The sequence below is a fragment of the Mobula birostris genome, chromosome 10, assembly GCF_030028105.1.
Source record: "Mobula birostris isolate sMobBir1 chromosome 10, sMobBir1.hap1, whole genome shotgun sequence".
NCBI lineage: Eukaryota > Metazoa > Chordata > Chondrichthyes > Myliobatiformes > Myliobatidae > Mobula > Mobula birostris.
In genome coordinates, this window is record NC_092379.1 from 124,336,856 (window position 1) to 124,353,734 (window position 16,879).

General features: G+C 42.4%; 1 protein-coding gene across 2 annotated transcripts in view; it reads right to left on the reverse strand.

Annotated features, from left to right (window-relative positions):
- The window catches only part of LOC140204307 (monocarboxylate transporter 8-like), a 103,913-nt gene extending 89,181 nt beyond the window's left edge, over positions 1–14,732 (reverse strand). For both annotated transcript variants that reach the window (XR_011887583.1, XM_072270919.1), the window contains exon 1: positions 14,248–14,732. Coding sequence is in view for 1 of the 2 variants with exons in the window: in XM_072270919.1 (XP_072127020.1) it covers positions 14,248–14,548 (301 nt within the window). In the remaining variant the exon portion in view is untranslated. The remainder of the gene's footprint in view (positions 1–14,247) is intronic.
- Between the last annotated feature and the right edge of the window lie 2,147 nt (positions 14,733–16,879).

Here is a 16,879-nt window from a genome sequence, read left to right on the forward strand (position 1 = left end):
GATGGACTCTTGACTTCACAATCTACTGTGCTGTGATCTTACAGTTCGTCATTTACCTGCACTGCACTTTCTCTGTAGCTTTTACACTTTATTGTGCATTGTTACGATATCACCTTGTTGCACCTCAATGCATAATTTAATCTATATGCAAGATAAACTTTTCACTATATGAAAATAATATATTAATACCAAGATCCTTTGCAGAACTGGGAAAGGAGGAAAACAAGTATTCAGTAGACAAGATGAAGGGGGGGGGGGGGGGAAAGAGGTAAAAAGGAAGATCTCTAACTGAATGAGACCAACTAGTTTGATGGGGGCATTTGGAGGCAGATTATGTGCTCTATAACTCTATAGAGAAGCCACAGCACAGAAACACTCCCTTTGCCTCATCTACTCCTCCCATCCATGTACTCATCCAAACTTCTCTTAAATGTGGCAATCAAACCTGCATCCACCATTTCTGCTGGCAGCTCATTCTACACACGCATAGTGCTTATCTGTACGTATAATGTGTCACTAATGGACTAATGTAACGATTTGAAAACAAGAATAAGAGATTTATAATTTTTTAAAAATTTGCTAAACAGGGGATCAGACTCCATCAACAAGCACGGGAATTGATACATGATTAGTTAATGTGTATTAGTAATCAGGCACTTGAGATTTGACTGAGCTCAGACTGATGGTTGGTAGAACAGCAGAAACTAGCTAGGACACCAGTAAAACCGTGAAATCTAGCAGAGAGCAAAAAAAAAAAAAAAACATGAAAGGCAAGCTGACCAACTGATCGAGGTACTATCCTATTTGCTCCCGTGCCCACGTCGCTTCAATTCAGTTCGTCTTGTCCTATTAGATACTTTCCATTTTTTCTAAAATTCAAGGTTCAAAATAAACTTATTATCAAAGTACGTACATCCAGTTGTCATTTCATTAGGTACCACCCGAGTGTACATTTGTGGTTTTCTGCTGCTGTAGCAAATCCACTTCAAGGTTCAACATGTTGCGCACTCAGAGATGTTTTTCTGCACACCACTGTTGTAACGCTTGGTTATTTGAGTTACTGTCACCTTCTTGTCAGCTTGAACTAGTCCGGCCAGTCTCCTCTGACCTTTCTCATTATCAAGGTATTTTCTCCCACAGAACTGCTACTCACGGGATGCTTTTTTCTGGTTTTTTTTTTTTGCACCATTCTCTGTGAAGAGGGGTTCCCAACCCAGGGTCCGTGGACCCTTCAGTTAATGGTAGGGGTCCATGGCATGAAAAAGGTTGGGAACCGCTGCTCTTGAGTGTATTGTGCATGAAAATCCCAGGAGATCAGCAGTCCCTGAGATGCATGATTGACTGATTGGATATTTGCATTAACAAGCAAGTGTGCAGGTATATGTAAATAACTGGGTGTTTACCTCACCATACACTACCCTGAGATTCATTTTCTTGCAGGCATTCACAGTAGAACAAAGAAATATGAAAGAAATTAAGGAAGAAAGAACAATGGAAGAAAGACAGTAAGAAAGGAACATTAGTGGTAGTGAAGTCCATCAGTTGTACAGTCAGTTCCATGTTGAGATAAGTGAATTTATCCATGTTTCTTTTACCCATTTGTTTCCCACTTTCTCTACTACTGAAAACCAACTTGTTTTCTCTCCAGTTCCGGCACTAGGTAAAGGATTTGAAATGTTAATTCTCTCTTTCCACAGATGCTGCTTTCCCTGCCAAGCATTTCCAGTAATTTCTGGTTTTATGCGAGAAATGAGACTTTGACACAAGTAGTGAATCATCAGAGTGGTGCCAGATTCAAGACTTAGCATGCTCAACTCAATCAGTCCAAAAACATTGCATTATACTATACAGAGGAAAATAAAAACAGGATAAGGCAGAGAACATTGTGATTAATCCATCAGTGGGCTCAGACTGCATCTTTACTACCACCAAACCTCACAACTGGGCATTATGGTTGTTTGTATATATTCGTGTGTCTTTTGTGCATTGGTTGTTTGTCCACCTTTGCATGTAGCTTTTCACTGATTCTTTTGCGTTTCTATGTATCTACTGTGAATCCCCATGGGAAAAATGAACCTCAGGGGAGAATATGATGACTTTGAACTCTGAAGGCGGCTGATCAACAGAGAACTGTATCTTTGCATTGGTGTTTCAGCTGCAAGCTGACCTTTTGGGATGATACAATTGAAATCTCATATGTGTAAACCAGTATTTAAAATCAGCAACAAACAACAGGGTCAGCTAACTCTGTGTTGGCACTAGAATTCTAAGGAAAGGCAATGGAAATGCCGGCAGTCAACTTGAAATGGAGAACTGATCTCGGCTGGTTAAAGAAAGTGAAAGACAAAATACATTACGTAGAGTGAAACGACTGAGTTTGCCCATCGATACATTGAACAATCAGGTCAAGGTTCAACAAGAGCTAAAATAGAGATTTCAACATCAGATGACCCAAGATTGGAGTGGTCCAATGATCCTATAAGATGGAACAATAGCATAGCCAGTAGAAATTTTACCTTGCAGCATCAGAAACCTGGGTTGAGTCCTGACATCAGGTGCCATCTGTGTGACGTTTCTCTGCAACTGCACAAGTTTCCCCCAGTCACTCCTTAAACTCATTTAGCAAGCCTTTGATAGCGTGGCTCAATATAGAACTGTGTTGAATAATGGTCCTGGTGAAGCACTTCTTTACTATTTAAAAGTTCTGAAATGACACAGCCCATTACAAGTAAAGCCCTCCCCGCCATTGAATACATTGACACAGAGCGTTGTTGCAGCAAAACAGCATCCATCATCAGGGACCCCCAACACGCAGGATATGGTGTCTTTCACTGCTGCCATCAGGAAGGTGGAACAGGAGCCCCGGGACCTACAATTCAGGAACAGTTGTTACCCCTCAACCATCAGGCTCTTGAACCAGAGGGGTTAAATTCACTCACACCAACATGGAACTGTTCCCACAACTACAGGCTCACTTGCAAGGACTCTTCAGCACATGCTCTTGATATTTATTGTTTATTTATACATTATAATTATTTGTTCCTTTTTACTTTTGCAGCTTGTTGTCTTTTGCACACTGGCTGAATGCCCAAATTGGTGTGGTCTTTCATAGATTCTGTTATGAATTTAATGAGCATACACACAAGAAAATGAATCTCGGGGTTCCATATGGTGACATATATGCACTTTGTATCTCAATGGCATTCAAAGTAAGTTTATCAGAGTGGAGTGAATCAGTTTAAACCTCACATTGACAGCTTAGGAACATAATTTCAATCTTTATTCTCGAAGTTTAAAATAATTTAGCTGAATATTATAAAAAGCCTCCTGCTGCACTTGCTACCTTTACATGTTTAAGCCAATATAATGGTAAATGTGTTACTGTCACATGAACCAAGCAATTGTGAAAAACTTAGTTTTGCATGTCATGCATACAGATGTGCACTGAGGTAGTACAAGGGAAAACAATAACATAATGCGGAATGAAGTGCAACAGCTACAGAGAAATGCAGTGTATGCAGACAATAAGGTGCAAAGTATGGTGGCTTAATAATTGGTGTTAAACTATTACAGCAGCACAATCACCAGTCAGGGTTCAATTCCTGCTGATGATTGTAAGGAGTTGTACATTCTCCTCGTGAACAAGTGGGTTTCCATCGAGCGATCGGTTTTCTCCTACATTTCAGAGATACATGGTTAGTGGTAGTGAGTTGTGAGCATGTTATGCTAGTGCCAAAGGCACAGTTACACCTACCGACTCTCTAGCACAATCCTCACTGATTTGATGCAAATGACACATTTCACTGTATGCTTTGATGTATATGTGACAAATACTTTAAAAATCCTTTAAGGCCATAACAAAGTAGATTATGAGGTCAAAAGTCCATTTTATTGTACAAGGAAGCCGTTCAATTGTCTTCTATGGAGGCACGAGAGAGGAGTTGGCCTGAATTGACTGGAAAAGAACACTGGCAGGGATGATGGCAGAGCAGCAATGGCTGGAATTTCTGAAAGCAATTCAGAAGGCACAGGATATATACATCTCAAAGAGGAAGACATATCCTAAAGTACTGATGACACAACCGTGGCTAGCAAGTCAAAAGCAACAAAGCCAAAGAGCAGGCATCTAATAGAGTAAAAATGACTGAAAAGTTAAAAACTTCTCAATCCTCTAAAAACCAACAGAAGGCAACTAAAAATGTAATTAAAAAGGTAACGATGGATTACAAAGGTAAGCTCGCCAGTAATATTAAAGAGGATACCATAAGTTTCTTCAGATACATTAAGTGTAAAAGAGAGGCGAGAGTGGATATTGAACTGCTGGAAAACCATGCTGGAGAGGTAGTAATTGGGGCAAGGAAATAGCAGATGAACTGAATAAGTATTTTGCATCAGTCTTCAGTGTGAAAGACACGAGCAGTATGGTGGAAGTTCCAGGTGTCAGGGGGCATGAAGTGTCTGAAATGTCCACAGCTAGACAGAGGTCTGAAGGTAGATAAGTGTGTGAAGCTACCATTACTAGGGCAAAGGTTCGTGGTACACTGAAAAGGTTTGAAGGAGGATGTCACCTGGAAAAAATGGTATAAACCCCAGAATTCTTAAAGAAGCAGCTAAATAGATTGTAGGGGTATTAATAATGATCTTTCAACGAAACAATAGATTCTGGAATGGTTCCGGAAGAATGAAAAATTGCAAATGTCACTCCACTCTTCAAGATGGGAGAGAGGCAGAAGAAAGGAAACTATAGGTCAGTTAATCTAGTCTGACCTCAGTTGCGGACAGATGTTGGAGTCAATTATTAACGACAAGGTCTCAGGGTACTTTGAAGCACATGACAATATAACCCAAAGTCAGCACGATTTCCTCAAGGGGAAATCTGGCCTCACAAATCTGTTGGAATTCTTTGAGGAACTAACAAGCAGGATAGACAAAGGAGAATCGGTTGATGTTGAGTACTTGGATTTTCAGAAGGCCTTTGACAAGGTGCCACACATGAGGCTGCTTAACAAGCTACATGCCAATGTTATTACAGGGAAGATTCTAGCATGGCTAAAGCAGTGGCTGATTGGAAGGAGGCAAAGCGTGGGAATAAAGGGAGCCTTTTATGGTTGGCTACCAGTGATGTTCCACAGGGGGCCAGGTTGGGACCGATTATTTTTACATTATATGTCAATGATTTGGATGATGGAATTAATGGTTTTGTTGCAAAGTTTGCAGGCAATATGAAGATAGGTGGAGGGCCAGGTAGTTTTGAGGAAGTAGAGGTGGTACAGAAGCGCTTTAGACAGATTAGAAGAATGGGCAAAGTAGTAGAAGAAATGAAAGGGTTGACAATTTTCTAAATAGAGTAAAAATGCAAAAAACTGAGGTGCAAAGGGACTTGGGAGTCCTCATGCAGGATACCCTAAAGGTTAATTTGTGGATTGAGTCTGTGGTGCGAAAGGCAAATGCAATGTTATCATTCATATTAAGAGGACTAGAATATAAAAGCAAGGTTATAATGCTGAGACATTATAAAGCTCTGGTGAGGTCTCACTTAGAATACTGAGAGCAGTTTTGGGTCCTGCTTGATGGGAAGGGGTAAAAGCAAGAACATCTGGAGTGGGTGATGTCTTTCTCTAGGCAGTGAGAAGTGTAGACAGAGTTCATGGAGGGGAGGTTGGTTTCTGTGATGTGCTAAGCTGTCTCCACAACTTTGTGTTGACCCAGACAAAGCAGTTTCCAATACCAACTCCACTGACTTGGCAAAGTGATTCCCTCCCAAGTAGGTTGACAAGCACTTTAGGAAGTTATAGTACATTAGAAGCTCAAAGACAAGATGAGATACAATCTTGGGGCAGGGGGGTGGAAAGCAACAGATGCAAACGTGGGTGCATAAAGTAGGAATAGAGCAAATGAATGCATAATGGTCAACATACAGTCCTGGTGGACAGAGGGCAGTGTTTTCCCTCTGCCGGTTTCTCAGGGATGGGCTAAAAATGCTGGCCTTGTTGCTGATGCCTGTATCCTGAAAAAGGAATAAATTAAAATCAAGGAACAACTTTATCCTGAGGTAATAGCTAGCTCATAAGGAATTCCCTCTGCAAATTATATTAGCATTTCAGAGTACTTCCATAATTTGTTTCAAAATCTCGTGATACTTTTTCACAAAACAGAATTCAACTAAATTAGATTAAGCAGAACAAAAGAGCATGCTCTAAACGTGGCTGAGCTTACTACCACCATTGTGCTCGACTCCACAAGGTTCAAAATTAAATTCTAGATAGGTACACGGAGCTTAGAAAAATAGAGGGCTATCTGGCAGGGAAATTCTAGGCCGTTTCTAGAGTAGGTTACATGGTCGGCACAACATTGTGGGCTGAAAGGCCTGTGATGTGCTGTAGATTTCTGTGTTTTATTTCTGGCAAAAGAGACAATTAACTTGTATTGGGATTATGCAGTCAGTGGTCGCTTTATTAGGTACACCTGCTTGTTAATGAAAATACCTAATCAGACAATCATGTGGCAGCAAATCAATGCATTAAAAAACATGTAGATGTGGTCAAGAGATTCAGTTGTTGCTCAGACCAAACATCAGAATGGGGAGGAAGTGCAATTTATAGGACTTTGACTGTGGAATCATTGTTGGTGCCAGTTGGATGGTTTAATTATCTCAAAAACTGCTGATCTCCTAGGACTTTCACTCACAACAGAGAACGATGCAAAAAAAAAAAACAAACAAAAAAAAACACAAACAAAAGAAAATACAGCGAATGGGAGCGCTGTAGATGAAAATGCCTTTTTAAGAAGTCAGAGGAGAATAGCCAGACTGGTTCAAGATGACAGGATGGCAACAGTAACTCAAAAAAAAACATGCATTACAACAGTGTCCAGAAGAACATCTATGAATGTGCAACATGTCGAACCTTGACGTGGATGGGCTACAGCAAAGACCACGCCAGGTTGCACTCCTGTGCCTAACAAAGTGGCCACTGACTGCAGTTGCCTAGATTTAAAGAAAGATGTTTTAGTTCAAAACACAAGTGCTGAAGGGCTTGGCAGCAAGTCATTTTATTTTCCGTATTCTATTTGAACAATAGGCGGCGTGCCAGAGTAGCAGTTAGCGCAATGCTTTACAGTGCCAGCTCCAAGATCAGGGTTCGATTCCTGCTGCAGCCTGCCAGGAGTCTGTACATTCTCCTCATAGCCATGTGGGTTTCCTCGAGTGCTCCCATTTCCACCCACATTCAAAAGATGCACAGGTTAGGGTTAGAGAGCTGTGGGCTTGCTATGCCAGCAGTGTGGCGACACGTACAGGCTGCTCAATGCAATACTCACAGATTGGATTTGATGCAAAAGACACACTTCACTATATGCTTCGGTGCACGTATGACAAATAAAGCCAATTTAAATTGGTAGCAACACAAATAAAATGCTGGAGGAACTCGTTAGGTCAGACAGCATCCATGATACCTTGTTCAACTCGGCTTTCAATGTCACCACAGCAGCTACAGAATCATTCTCCCTTACGAGTCCACTGTTAGGGAGAAAACTGAAGGGATTTTATATCAAGATCAACTGATCTTCCAAACGTGGTTTGAAAATTCATGGAACAGCACTGAAGAATAAAATTCTGTAAACTAGAAGTGAAAACAAACTGCTGGGAACTCCTAGCAGGTCAGACAGCATTTGTGAGAGACACAGAAATTTTATTGGTCAATGACATGTTACAGAACCTTTCTCAATACTTACTTATTTTAGAGATATAGCTTCGGGCAGATGGGGCTCTTCAGCTGTAGTTGGCAGCTCACCTAGAAGGAAAATTCTGATCTCAAGCCACCGCTGCTAACTTGAAGCTATACCTACTCACGGAGAAGGTGTTGGGAACCAGCCCCGAGGAAAAGTCTGGAGCTGGAGTCCCTAAGTAGTCCCAAGTTGAGTTCAACACTGACTGACAACTCCCTCAACGCTGCTGGTGCTGAACTGCATCAATCTCTGCTGCATCTTTAGATTCATCAGATGCATGGAGAGGGGGAGTCTGCTGCATGGGCAACAGCTTGCTCTGCATATTGTACCGCCTGGGTTTGTGTATCACGTAGACAGATGGGACACAACATCCATGGTAAACCCAAACAAAAGAGACCCTTCAAAGAGACAGCATGGCACAGGCCCTTCCTGCCCACCGATTTACCCCCAGGCCTAATCACAGGACAATTTCCAATTACCAATTAAACTGGTAACTGGCAGGTCTTTGGGACTGTGGGAGGAAACTGGAGCACCTGGAGGAAACCCATGTACACATGGGAAGAGCATACAAACTATCTTGTAAAGGACGCTGGAATTGAACTCTGAACTCCAACTCCGAGTTGTAGAAGTGTTATGCTAACCGCTATAGAACAGTGCCTGGCACTGCAATGAACTGGTTAGCCCAACACCATTACAGAGCAAGAAACCTAGGTTCAATTCCTGCTGCTGTCTGTAAAAAATTTGTATGTTCCCCCTATGACCATGAGGATTTCCTCTGGGTGTTCCGGTTTCCTCCCACATTCCAAAGACATACTGGTTAGTAGGTTAGTTGGTCACGAACTGTTCTGTATGTGGCCAGGTTACACAACAAAACTATAAATAAAAACGCTAGTGTCACATACCCGGTGACCCAGCAGAAATGGAAAACACTTTGTCCAGTATTGCTATTAACTAATGGTATATATTAGTAACTACGCAATACAGTGATATAAAAATCAGATATATTCATTGCTAACCTGTTTTGTATAAGTGTGGAGATATATGAAAATCAAGCTTCTTCGAGTCTAGGGGTAAATAGTCTTATGATGATGAGTAAAGTTCAGTTCAGTTCGTGGCATTTAGTTGAGTAGTGATGGAGAGAGAGAGATATTTAATTCTTCAGGTTAATTAATGCGAGATGTTTGTAATCCAAAGGCGAATGTTGTGAGAAGGCAGTTATGTCGATATTCCACAGATTCCATGACAGCAATACAGAATAACAATAGTGGTAGGTTTTATCTCCGAAGTTGTTCCACTCCACACACGAAGTATCACAGACAGTGATCTTCAACGAATATCCTTTCAACACAAGTGGTACCGCACCCCAGTTCAACTACAGGTCATCCCAAAGTGGTGGCCACAGGACAATCCAACAGAATCCATGTAGGGATTATCACCAACAGTAGTCTATCGCTAAGGGGACCTTCTTCAAGTGGTAAAACTACCAACTCAGGCAAGGATTATCACACACAGGTAGTTTCCACACAAGGTTACCCCGAACACACAACTGTGATAGCCACGTATCCAGTTCTACGACATACGAAATAACTGCAACAGTGATTTGCCACAGGGGTGCCCTTCTTCAGTGAACTACCACACCCAAACAAGGGTAACACACAAGTAGTATTCACCAGAGAACCCACTCCTGTGGATTAACTATGTGACAACCACACTTTCATATTCGAACGAAATGAAACTCACCCTTATGGGCTACTTAGAAAGAGAGTCCAAACAGTGACCTCTTTGTCACTAGGTTTCTTCTGTTTCAAACCTTCTCTCCTCTCTTCTCTTCCTTTAAAGTCACCGAATGTGACCACAACAAAAGGGGACCGTTCTTCTGTGGTGGAATTATCAACCTAGGCGAGGGTTGTTCACACAAATAACTCCCCACCAGTCACACCTTCTCCACGCTGCAAGAGCCATTGATCGATTCTCCTGACCCATCCTCCAAAAACCCACCTTTCTGCAGGCACAACAAAGCTCATCCTGTGTCCCAAGACCATGTGTCTGTCCATCTATCAACTGACCTTCTATTCATCTCACCCCTCTGAACACCAGCTGTCCATCAAGTAGCTCCTCTCTTCTCTCTCCCTGCAAACTTGTTCCAGTTGCAGGAAACCTGTAAGAGTCATTTATCAATACTCAGGATCGATCTCAACTCACCCCCTTTCGGGCTACTGAAAGTTTAGACCAGGACCTCACTCACTGGTGTCTTTCATTGATCGAATCCATCTTGACTCCGAGCATGTGTCTCTCTGTGTCTGTAACTGTCCTTGTAAAAAGTAAACATGCTGCACAGAAACCATAACATCAATTGTCCATCAAATAATGCCACCCTCGGTCACCATGGCGACCCACGAGCTGCTCAGTGCCCTCTCTCTCTGAACTCAGCAGAAATCCAAAAGTTAGTCTCAGTTCTTTCTCATGCCTTAAAGTGACAGTCCACAGAAAATATGAACCTTAGGGGTTCATAACACCATCTCAAAGCAGTCTTTGCCTCTCTCTCTTAATAGCAAGGTGTCTGATGTTGAACAACTCTCTCTCTCTCTCTCTCTCATTTTAAAGGTATAGTCCATAAAAAAAATGACCCCTCTCGGGGAGGCGGGGGGGTACATAACACCTCCTTCCCTTTCGGAAAAATTTTGACGAAGGCAAAATTTTTGCCTAACAGTAGATTACAGAATTTATAAAGCAATATATACGTGATTATCATGTAGCACATTACAGAAGCGTATACAAATACTAATTTCTATTTCACTTTTAAACTTAATATTTAGACAGTCTACCATGATAGTGTCTTCATCTTTCACATGCTTTGTTACAAAAAAAGTCAAATTCCTGCAAAACCAGATCCTGTTGTCCTCAAAATGGTGCTTGATCACCCATTGTCCCTTGTCCACTTCAAAACAGAACATTTAGTCATCACTTAATCAACTTGCTTATCAGCTCGAATAGATCCTTGCACACCAATGTTTTCTAAACTAAGCACATTTGTTAAAATTCCAAATAAGTCCTTTGTTCCAAACAAGTCATTAATTTTATCTCCGAAATCTTTAGTTCCAAATGTTTTAATAATAACACCTGCAGATGGTGCCTCTTTGTCTAAACAACACTTCAAGTTTTGTCTTTCTACTCCACAAACTTGAACGATATCTTTCCTCACGTTAGGCCAATAAAATTCCCTCATAATCCTGTGCACTGTCTTCTTTACTCCAAAATGTCCCCTTAAAGGCATCTTGTAGGCCAGGTTTAAAATTTCAGCCCTGTAAACCTTTGGAACCACTATCTGATGCACAATAGCCCAATCCTCACTTGCAGACACAGTGACTGGTCTCCACTTCCTCATCAACACTGCATCTTTAAGATAATATCCCACTGTCTCTTTCTGAATTTCAGCCATAATTTCAGGATCTTTATTCTGTTCCTCTATAAATTCCTTCCTCGATAAGGACAAGTCTTTCCCTTCCTCCTTACTCTCCCCAGCCTTACTACTGTCTAGGTCCTGTTGGTATAGGGACGGTAGGAAAGTCTCGGATAAATCAACATTAGCATCAGCAGCCATTTTGGACATGCTTCGAGTCACTGCGCATGCGGGACACACATCAGCATCTATGGACGGGTCCTCAGCAGCAGCAGGCTTACTTGTGAACTGAACTGCTGGGTAAACATCTCCAGCTGCAAGGTCATTACCGAGTAAGACATCAACATTGTCTATCGGTAGTTCAGATCGTACCCCTATTGTGACTGGTCTGGATACCAAGTCGCAGTCCAACTCCTGCGTGAGGTGGTTGCGGCTCAGGCTGGTCTAAGGTGGAGGCTCCTGCGCTCTCTCCGCTTCTTTCTTCTCTCTAATATAATTCCTTTACAGTTTTTCTGTCTCCAGTTGAAGAAAAAGCTCTGCATTTCGTATTCCTTGTATTGTTTTTGACTCATGTGACTTTTTTTTTTGCTAGCATCGCGAGCGTACTCTGGCTAGATGCGTGTGTCACTCCTTTTTTAAAATCTCCCTTCTGAGGCAGGCAGACCGTCAGCCCTGGGGTTCAGCGCCGGTTGTGGTCTCACCTGGACGTGCCGTGGCTCCGACTGTGTCCTTCGGTCTCCCAACGTTCCCGACTCTGGCTGAACTCCTGCTTCTTTTCAGACTCACGGACTCACTCTGTCTCTTCTGAGTGCCGTTATCACTTAAACACGGTGTTTCGATACGATGTAGGTTCACTAACCTCGTCGCCAATTTGTTGTGTATATGGCCAGATTACACAACTATAAATAAAAACGCTAGAGACTGGAGCCAAGTTAACAGGGGCTTTTACTTACGGAACCCGAACTGAGCATATATATATAGATCAATTCACACCTAATAGCACATACTCAATAACGTGTTACAATGACATAAAATAGTCCCATATTATACAGTAGGCTATATGTTACACAATGGTATAATTAAGCAGCAGAGGCTCATTGGCTTGGACGGCTCTTAACTGTGCTGTATTTAAAAAAGTTTGTGATTATGTTCTAAAACGCCCAAAAGGCCTCCAAAGACCAATGGGAATTCAAAAGAAAGGGCATTTTTGAACTGCAGTAACTACTTCACTGTTGAAGAAATGTTACAGTTTGATCTCTAGACTGAATCTTTTCTTTATGTATTTCATTACTATGGTTTTTCACCTTTTAACTGAGTGTTTCAAACAACCAGTTTAATTTACGTTGAATGTAGGGTAAATAATGCCAATGATACCAGGGGAATTGCTCTATCCCTCCTCAACAAACTGGTGCTTCTAGACTGTTCTCTCAACAATGTCTTTGGTTTGCAGAATATTTATCTGCACTGTGTAGTATATATTCAGTCTGTCATCTTACCTAGAGACCTGTGATGGTGCTGCAGGCTTTTTGTTGTACTTTAACTGTATCTCACTGTATTTGTGCACATGCCAATAAACTCAACTTAATAGACTAGCTCAAAAATGCATCATCTTAACAGCCAGAAAAGAAAACCTTTAGTTGGCCTCCCATTTCAAGTGCCCTTTAAAAGGTAAGAACCGAGGAAATGTTTTGTTGATGTTAAATGTCTTTGATGAATAGAATCTTTTGTCACGGAAGCACAAGACTGGAATCTGGAGTGAAGAAAAAATGTTGCTGGAGGAATTCAGCAGGTCAGGCAGCATCTGTGAAGAGAAGTGGATGATTTGGTTCGAGCCCATGCCCCTATAAATTGGTGAGGGAGTGGGATGAGGCAAGAGTTGGCAAGCGATACGTGGATGTAATTAAAACTTTGAAAGAGAAAATGGCATTAATTAAAAAGCCAAGAGCTGTTTATTTGTAGCAAGTTTTATTTAAAAACAACATTATTTACATTAAACATAAATTCCACAACCGCTTGCAGCCACCCTTTCCCCGAATATGATAAGTGTGGTCATCAAAATTGGCAGGGAACATGACAAAATGGAGAAAATGGAGCACATCTCAAGATGCCCTGAGTGTCCACCAAATTACAAGTACTCTGACCAAGAATTTCTCTGTAGTTTACATTTCAATTAAACCTGCTGAGAAATTGTGACGTGCCCACTGTACCCTCCAAGCTACATGAGCTGTACTTGTGCAGTAACTGAAATGCTCATGCACACATAGCCTCTGTTACCACACAGCTGGAATTCTCATTTATAACGTGCTTCATTAAAGGGCCATGCAGATTTCAGGCCATGCAAAAATTTCCTGCTCAGAGCAATGGTTGGTTCGCACAGCTGTGAAAGTAGTATTAGAGGGAACGTTGGACACCAGCACAGAATCACGTGAAACTGTGCCTTAAGCTTTCCTGCCTTATTTCACCTCCATCCCCTGTAAAATTCTGGAATTCATATCTGCCCCAATTTCACCCATCAACACCACCCTGCAAACTTTGTGGCCATTTGTTTGCAGTAAATTACACAGCTGATCCCATCGTGTTGAAACGTCATGTACAAGGTGGCACATACATCCAAGCACAAGCTGAAGTAGACTCACCAGGAATACTTCCACAGAGAGAAACACCCTCTCTCTGATCTTGGTCTGGGTGCTCCCAGAAATTCCAACTTCCATTCCTTTTAGGAAAATTCGGGAGGTTTTACCCATTGCTTTGTATAAGGCACAAAATACTCTGGGATTATTGTCACCCTGTCGTTAACCTTAGTGGAGTGTTATACTGTTTACTTTTTTTAAAGTGTGTCCTAAATGCACTTTATGCTAAATGTCAATCTTCTGGAATACATTTTATTATTTATTAATTTATTTGCAGCAATATCACTTCATGCATTGTGCAGTTATATATGCTTTGTTGTGCACCTTGGTCCGGAGGAACGTGGTTTTGTTTGGTAGTATACATGTGTATGGTTGAATGACAATTTGAAATGAACTCATTACAGAAGGGACTGGAGGTGCAGGTTAGTTACACACTCGGTGACAACACGTGCGGAACTGGGAACTGGGAGAAAGCAGGCAATCCGCACTCACCCGTCTTAAAGAGAAGGCTCGGGTCCTTCTGGTCCTCCACCTCCTTCAGGAACATCAAGAAGAGAATTCCGAATGAATTTTGGATGCCGAAGATGGAACCGCTGCACCAGGTGGCCGCAAACACCACCACCCAGCCGAAACCTCCAGCGGGCACTTGGTAGGTTGGCTGGGGAGCGGAAGGCGAGACAGCCACCGGTTGTGGGGTTTCTTTGCACCCAGGCACCTCCAGCTCTTGCACTGTTCCCTCCACTTCATCCTCGGCAGATTCCGACATCTGCCCAGCTTTGTCCTCAGCGTCCATTCCTCTGGAGAAGACAGGAAAGGGATCGCTACAGACTCTGGGTGAAGTTCCTTTTGGCGAAGGGTGTGAATTACAGCCACCGCTTTTATGTAATGTGGCTGCTTTATTCACATATAACTGGCGCTCTTGAATCACAGCGGAGCTCAAACATACAATCGACTGATCGAGGTTAGTGTTCCGTAATCATTTTATGCTCGAAAATCAGGTGTAAATCGGCCCCCTGATCTCGTCCTTCACTGATTGGGCCGGTCGCCAGAATCAACGCAACTACCGAATCAATCAACGACAGAGAAAACAAATACCCAGCCAGGCAGAGACTCCGCCCCTAGCCCCATTTTAACACGAAAACACGGGAAAACGTTGGCGAGATAGCCGGGCTCTAGTAACACATCTGATGGCAAAACTAATTGCCAACAACATTCAGTCCCTCGGGATACTTATAAACAGGAAGCGTGCGAGATCCCAGTTAATCACCAAGAGCCCCGCCTCTCCCACCACTCTCACTCACTGGGGAACGACGGAGGGAGTTCTGCAAATACACAGACAGTCAAATTTGTTTCTCTCCCGGCGGACGCTCTCCTGGATTAATTTAATACGTCTGTGACTTGTCCGCAGTATTTTTCCTCATATATATCAAGCAGCTGGGTTCTAATCGCTTACGGTCCACTTTTCTCTTACAGTGTAAGGCAGTAGATGCTGGAAGCCTGAGACGCTAGCTCGCAGTGTCTCTGCGAAGATGAATACGGAACTCCTGACAGTCTTCAGCCTTTTTCTGTTCTTACTAGTTCTCGTTTTGTCGGTTATTAATTTTTTTTACCGTAAAATATAGGAGCAGAATTAGGTCATTTGGTCCTTCGAGTCTGCTCTGCCATTGCATCGTGGCTGATCTACTATCACTCTGAACCCCAGACTCCGGCCTGCTCCCCATAACCATTGTTGCCCTTATTAATCAAGAACCTATCAATTGATATTTTAAATATACCCAATGACTTGGCCTCCATACCCAGCCATGGCAATGAATTCCACAGATTTGCCACCCCCTAGCTAAAGAAACTCCTCATCTCTCTTCTAAAGAGATGCCTTTGTATCCTGAGGCTGTGCCCTCTGGTCTTAGACTCACCCACTACAGGAAACATGCTCCCCACATCCACTCTATCCAGGCCTTTCAGTAATCCATAGGTTTCAATTAAATCCTGCTCCGCTTCTCTTCTCTCCCCCCCCCCATCATTCTTGTAAACTCCAGCGGGTACACACACAACACCATCAAAAGCTCTTCATGCGTTAACTCCTTCATTACTGGAATCATTGTTACTCTGCATTCTCTCCAATAGCAGCACATCTTTTCGTAGATAAAAGGCCCAAAATTGTGCACAGTATCCAAGTGCAGTCTGCTCAATGCCTTATAAAGCCTTAGCATTACATCCTTGCTTTTACATTCTAGTCCTTTTGAAATGAATAATAACATTTGCCTCAAACATTCTAGTCCTTTTGAAATGAATAATAACATCTGACTCAAACTGCAAGTTAACCTTTAGAGAATCCAGCACAAGGACTCCCACGTCCTTTTGAACCTTTCATTTCTGAATTTACTCCCCATTTAGAAAATAGTCCTTGTCTTTAACTTTTCTGCCAAAGTGCATGACCATACACTTCGCTACATTGTAGTCTGTCTACCACATTTTTGCCCATTCTCCTCATCTGTCCAAGTCCTTCTGCACACTCCCTGCTTCCTCAATACTATCTGCCCCTTCAGCTAACTTTGTATCAACTGCAAACCTGCCCACAAAGCCATCAATTCTGGCATCCAAAACATTGACATATAACATGAAAAGAAACGGTCCCAACACTGACTCCTGCCGAACACCACTAGTCAGTGGCAGACAAGCAGAAAGGGCCTCCTTTATTCCCACACTATACCTTAAAAACTTGCAACACACATCAAAGTTGCTGGTGAACACAGCAGGCCAGGCAGCATCTCTAGGAAGAGGTGCAGTCGACGTTTCAGGCCGAGACCCTTCGTCAGGACTAACTGTCCAGCTCTTGGCTCCATCCCTCCCCCTCCTGTCTTCTCCTATCATTTTGGATCTCCCCTCCCCCTCCCACTTTCAAATCTCTTACTAGCTCTTCCTTCAGTTAGTCCTGACGAAGGGTCTCGGCCCGAAACGTCGACTGCACCTCTTCCTACAGATGCTGCCTGGCCTGCTGCGTTCACCAGCAACTTTGATGTGTGTTGCTTGAAATTCCAGCATCTGCAGTATTCCTGTTGTTTGCGACCTTAAAAACTTATTAGTTTTCATCACTAAACCCACTCCAAAAAACTGATTGTACAGT